At 43.7% G+C, this 4,797-nt stretch overlaps 1 protein-coding gene across 1 annotated transcript; it reads right to left on the reverse strand.

Annotated features, from left to right (window-relative positions):
• Nucleotides 1–1,590: 1,590 nt before the first annotated feature.
• LOC100994056 (olfactory receptor 8B4) lies at nucleotides 1,591–2,523 on the reverse strand. Its single transcript, XM_008973357.4, is given in 1 exon segment — nucleotides 1,591–2,523. A coding segment is annotated over 1 exon segment (930 nt). The 5' UTR covers nucleotides 2,521–2,523.
• Nucleotides 2,524–4,797: the final 2,274 nt, after the last annotated feature.

The following is a 4,797-nucleotide window of genomic DNA, read 5'->3' on the forward strand; positions in this document are numbered from 1 at the left end:
TTATTCTTGGACTTTGATGCATTGATTACATAATTGTTCCTTTCCATTCATATCCTATGCCCTGACTTAGTTCTTGTTCCCGCTCATTTATACCAATGGTAATTGTTTTTTTTCTTTATCCATATCAAAGTAGATTTACTTTTGTCCTTCCTTATTCTTGATTCTTTTCTAATATCCCAAGACCCCCATGGACCTAGACACAGACAGTCCACTGGAGGGTGGGATTCAGCAAGGCCCAGAGGACTGACCAGCAGTGGTTGAGTAAGGTATTAAATCAATTCCAATGAATGAATTAATATATTTAAGGTACCTCAAATGGTGCACAAACACATAGTGCAAGTTCAGTAACTGTTAAGTGTCATTATTATCATAATCAAAGCATAATCCAAGTATCAGAGTTTTTCTCCTCCAAAGATCTTCTTCCTCTAGCAGATTTGGAGAAGATAGATAGAGTTTGTCTCACGTCTCCTGTTGGTCAGCCCTGTGCTGCAGTTGCTTCTCTGCCTTGCTCTAAGCTCTCCCTCAGAATGTCTCCTGGCCACGAGCTAGAGCACTGAACTCTTCAATGTAGAACAGCAGAACCTTTAGCAGAGTAATACAGAGTGGTCTTTGGCACTCAAAATCCAGATCCCTTCCAGGCTCCCTGAGAGTGGGACGTGTAATATGACTCCTCTTTCTTTCCGATTCTATATTGATTAACTGTAATACACATACAGACACACACACACACACACACATATAAACATGCACACACGTTGTCAGAACTGTAAAATCTAAATCCACTTTAAAGAATAAGCAATCTTCCTAAAATCCAGTAGTGTGCTCAGTATCTCCAGAGCAAGGCAGAGGCCACATTTTACAGATCATGCAAATCCGTGGAGTTCTTCCTTGTTTCTTCTTCCAGCCTGAGTCTCTGGAGCCTAAGAAATTGGCCCAATTACACAGGATCACTTACCCCTGATTACCATTCCAAGGCCCAGAAGCTTTAGAACTTTGAAATAAAAGATTTGGATTTGATTTATCCTTACAGAGCAGATCATAGAAAATTCTTGTGTGAGGGCTTCTTTTATGTACATACATGTATATGAAAAGGAGGGTTTATGATCTTCCTGACCAAGCAACCTCCTGAAGAGCTGGATATATAATCATATTAGCACTGGCACCAAGGTATCTACCATTGATCTTTAATAAGTCTGCTTATGTAACTAAAGAGAAAACACTCCTCAACCTTTATACCACCACCTGCCCCTTGTTCCAGCCAGAAACGTTCTTGCTCAGAAAAACCCATTTAGCCTACCAAGAAAAGAATGGAAGGCATGGAGCCTCATCTTACTCATCTCTTGGGCCTAATACAGAGTTCAGTAAACAAAAGGCATTTCATAGACGCTAACTTGCATACAATGAGCCAATTTAATTGTTGCAAAATAATATAGTCCTCAAGGAGAGTATAGGAAAGAGATTTCCAATTTTTAAAAGTGGAGAGGAGACCTTCTTTGAGGAAAAATATTAAAATTCCTCCACCTATAAATAGAAAGACACTTGAGTATCATGCTTACCGAGAATCGGTTGCCAGTGATATGAAGAGACCCATTAGAAGAGCACTCTCTTCAGGGTTTTGCCCAGGGCAAGTTTAACATCCTTATTCCTCAAACTGTAGATCAAAGGGTTAAGCATGGGAACCATATTGGTGTAAAAGACTGAGGCAAATCTTCCATGGTTCGTAGAGCCAGGAAAAGATGTTGTTAAGTAGGTGAATGTCCCTGACCCCAAAAACAGAGCAACAGCAATTATGTGGGAGCCACATGTGCTAAAGGCTTTGGATCTGCCCTCTGCAGAAGGAATACGGAGGATGTTGGAGAGTATCAAAGCGTAAGAGATGACGATGCTTATGCTGGATAGCATGATGATTACTCCAACAACAATGAAAAATACCAGCTCATTGACATGGGTGCTGGTGCAGGAGAGCTGCAAGAGGGGGAGAACTTCACACAGATAATGGTCAATGACGTTGGAATCACAGAAGGTCAGTCACAGCATGCTTCCAGTGTGGGCCATGGCCCCAGCAAACCCTACCACATAGGAACCAAACATCAGCAGAAAGCAGACCCTTGGGGACATGGTGACCATGTAGAGCAGGGGGTTGCAGATGGCCACATAGCGATCATAGGCCATTGATACCAACACATAGCACTCAGAATTGACAAAGAAACAGAAGAAAAATAGCTGAGTCATACATCCCACATAAGAGATGATACTTTCTGAAACAAAGTCATTCAGCATTTTGGGGGTAAACACACAGGAATAACAGAGATCTATAAAGGACAAGTTGAAGAGGAAAAAGTACATGGGGGTGTGAAGGCTAGGATTTATCCCAATTAAGGTGATCAAGCCCAAGTTGCCCACCACAGTGAACACATAGATCCCTAAGAATAGAAGGAAAAGAGGGAGCTGGAGCTCTGGCTGTTCTGATAATCCCACAAGGATAAACTCAGTCACTGAGGAGCTGTTTCTCAGAGTCATTCTCTCTTGGCGAGTTGTCTGGGGAAGCAGAGGGCAAAACACAAAGAGTCATGACAGGCACAAGCATGGCTAAGGGAAGAAGACTCTAGCGGACCAGCCAGTGTGCAGATGCCCTCTCTTCCATCCTCCCTCATCTACACACCTCCCCACCCTGAGGTATTGACAACGTGTCTGTGAGAGGATCTCAGCTCTGCTGGGCCGATCATGAATTCAAGCTAGCATCTGTTACCATGGACAGCAAGAATTCCGTCTCTGCTTGAGAGATGACGAGGGAGACAACACACCTGAATTGGCTGCCCAGGGACTCTCAGAAAGACACCCTGAGAACCAAGAGTACAACCTGGGCCGCTGCCTCAAGAGCTGAGAGACCAGAGCTCTCAAGGTCACCAGGATGCCCTCCCATTCTCTGCCTCCGTCTCCCAACTAGATAGTGGATTTCCATCTGGAGAGAAAGCCTAGAGTGTTCCCTGCTGGCTCTTTACATCCCACCCGCCTCCTCGAAGACCCTCCATTCCATGTCACCTCAGGGTCAGTGTTGAGAGCAGAGACGGGATCCATACTTCCCAGAGCCCTTGGTTGTGGGTTTCAAAGAGACCATCAGGAAAGACAGGATTCAGACCTTCACCTTCCTTCTCCCGGGCCCCACTCAGTGCTGGGCCTTATGCCATCTCTTTTTCCATTAGCCAGAAAGAGAAAATGGTGCTGCTTGTGCAAAAAGCACACAGCCTTGCGTATTACCTCTTTTGACTCCCTTGGTGCTGAGAATCAGAGCTTTTACAGACCCCAGGCTCCAAGGTGCTCAAGGAATAGACCATGGTTTCTGTTTGTGGATTTTCCCAGGTGGTCTTGGCAACTTCAGGAAAAAAAACTAGGAACTCTCATTTTGACCAGAACCCCAGCTGTCATATCGCAGAGGAATTTAAGCTGCTTGACGATCTCAGGGACCTGATTAGACACAGTTTCCCCTGGGAATTTCTCCAAGATCTGTCTCTATAGGGAAGGAATTGCACTGTCTTTGTTTACAGCCTGGATAACGGTGCTTACCTAGCATCTTGGGAGTGGGAGTTCCACTCAAACTTTCCCTCTACTCCAGGGATTTCATGTTATTCAGTGCTGAGTTTGGGGACTCATTTTTTCCTTTCTCATTAACTCTCAGAGCCTAAGCTTGGATTTAAGAGTGAATAGCCCCAACCTAAGCCACCATCTCCAAATCTTCACAGGGAGCTATGAGAGTAGGACCCCTCAGAAAAGGTCAGATCAGATCTACAGAGAGCACCTCAGATAAAAGGCTTCTTGGACCATGCACTGCTCAGAACAGAAACCACACCACCTCCACCACAAACACCACCTACTCGCAGCTCTAATAAGGGCCGCAGACAGGCCTTTACTATATATGAAGAGATTAAAATATCACAACACATATGCTAGAAAGCACACACTAACACACACACACACACACACACACACACACACACACCCCTACACAGAGTTACTCTCTAGGCATGCAGGCTTAAGGTATAATGGGAGATGGATGTAATGGTCTAATCCTGCCATTATTCAGATGACAAAGCTGCTCTCCATATGATCTGCTAGATGAATATTTTAAGAAAAATTCAAAGACATGGGAGCATCTGCATTTGTAAGTTTCACTAAGGCTACCTAAAATAATCCCAGTTCGCCTGGGACAGTCCTGACTTACACTCATTATCTCTGTATAATTATTAATAGCATACCCTTTCACTCTCAGAAGTGTCTGGACTTGGACAACAAATTGTGTATACTAACTAAAAATAAGTAGGCATATTTACCTAAAGACATGCCAAGATTGTGCACTGCAGCGTTGTCCTTAACAGCCACAAACTGAAATCACCCCATCTGTCAGCCAACTGTAGACCGGATAATAAATGGTAGGATGTTAATAAAATAAAATTCCATATAGCCATGAAAGATAATGACATAGATAAATGTCACAAACCAGTAGGGAGTGAAAGGAGCCAAGCACAGAAGAGGGTATATTTTACGATTTCATTTATATACAGTTTAGAAACAAGGAAGCTAATCTATGGTGCTAGAAGTCACACAGCAGTTCCTCTTGGCTGGGCAGGCAGGGGCTAGTGACTGGAGAAGGATGTGAAGGGTGCTTTAGGGTTGCTGGCAATGTCTGGTTCTGACAGGGGTGCTGGTGACACAGATGTATGCAGTTAGCAAAAATTCATCGAGCTCTATCCTTATGTTACACTTAAATAAAAAGTTTATTTAAAACGTAAGTGGAGAACA

Source organism: Pan paniscus, chromosome 9 (genome assembly GCF_029289425.2).
Source record: "Pan paniscus chromosome 9, NHGRI_mPanPan1-v2.0_pri, whole genome shotgun sequence".
Taxonomy (NCBI): Eukaryota; Metazoa; Chordata; class Mammalia; order Primates; family Hominidae; genus Pan; species Pan paniscus.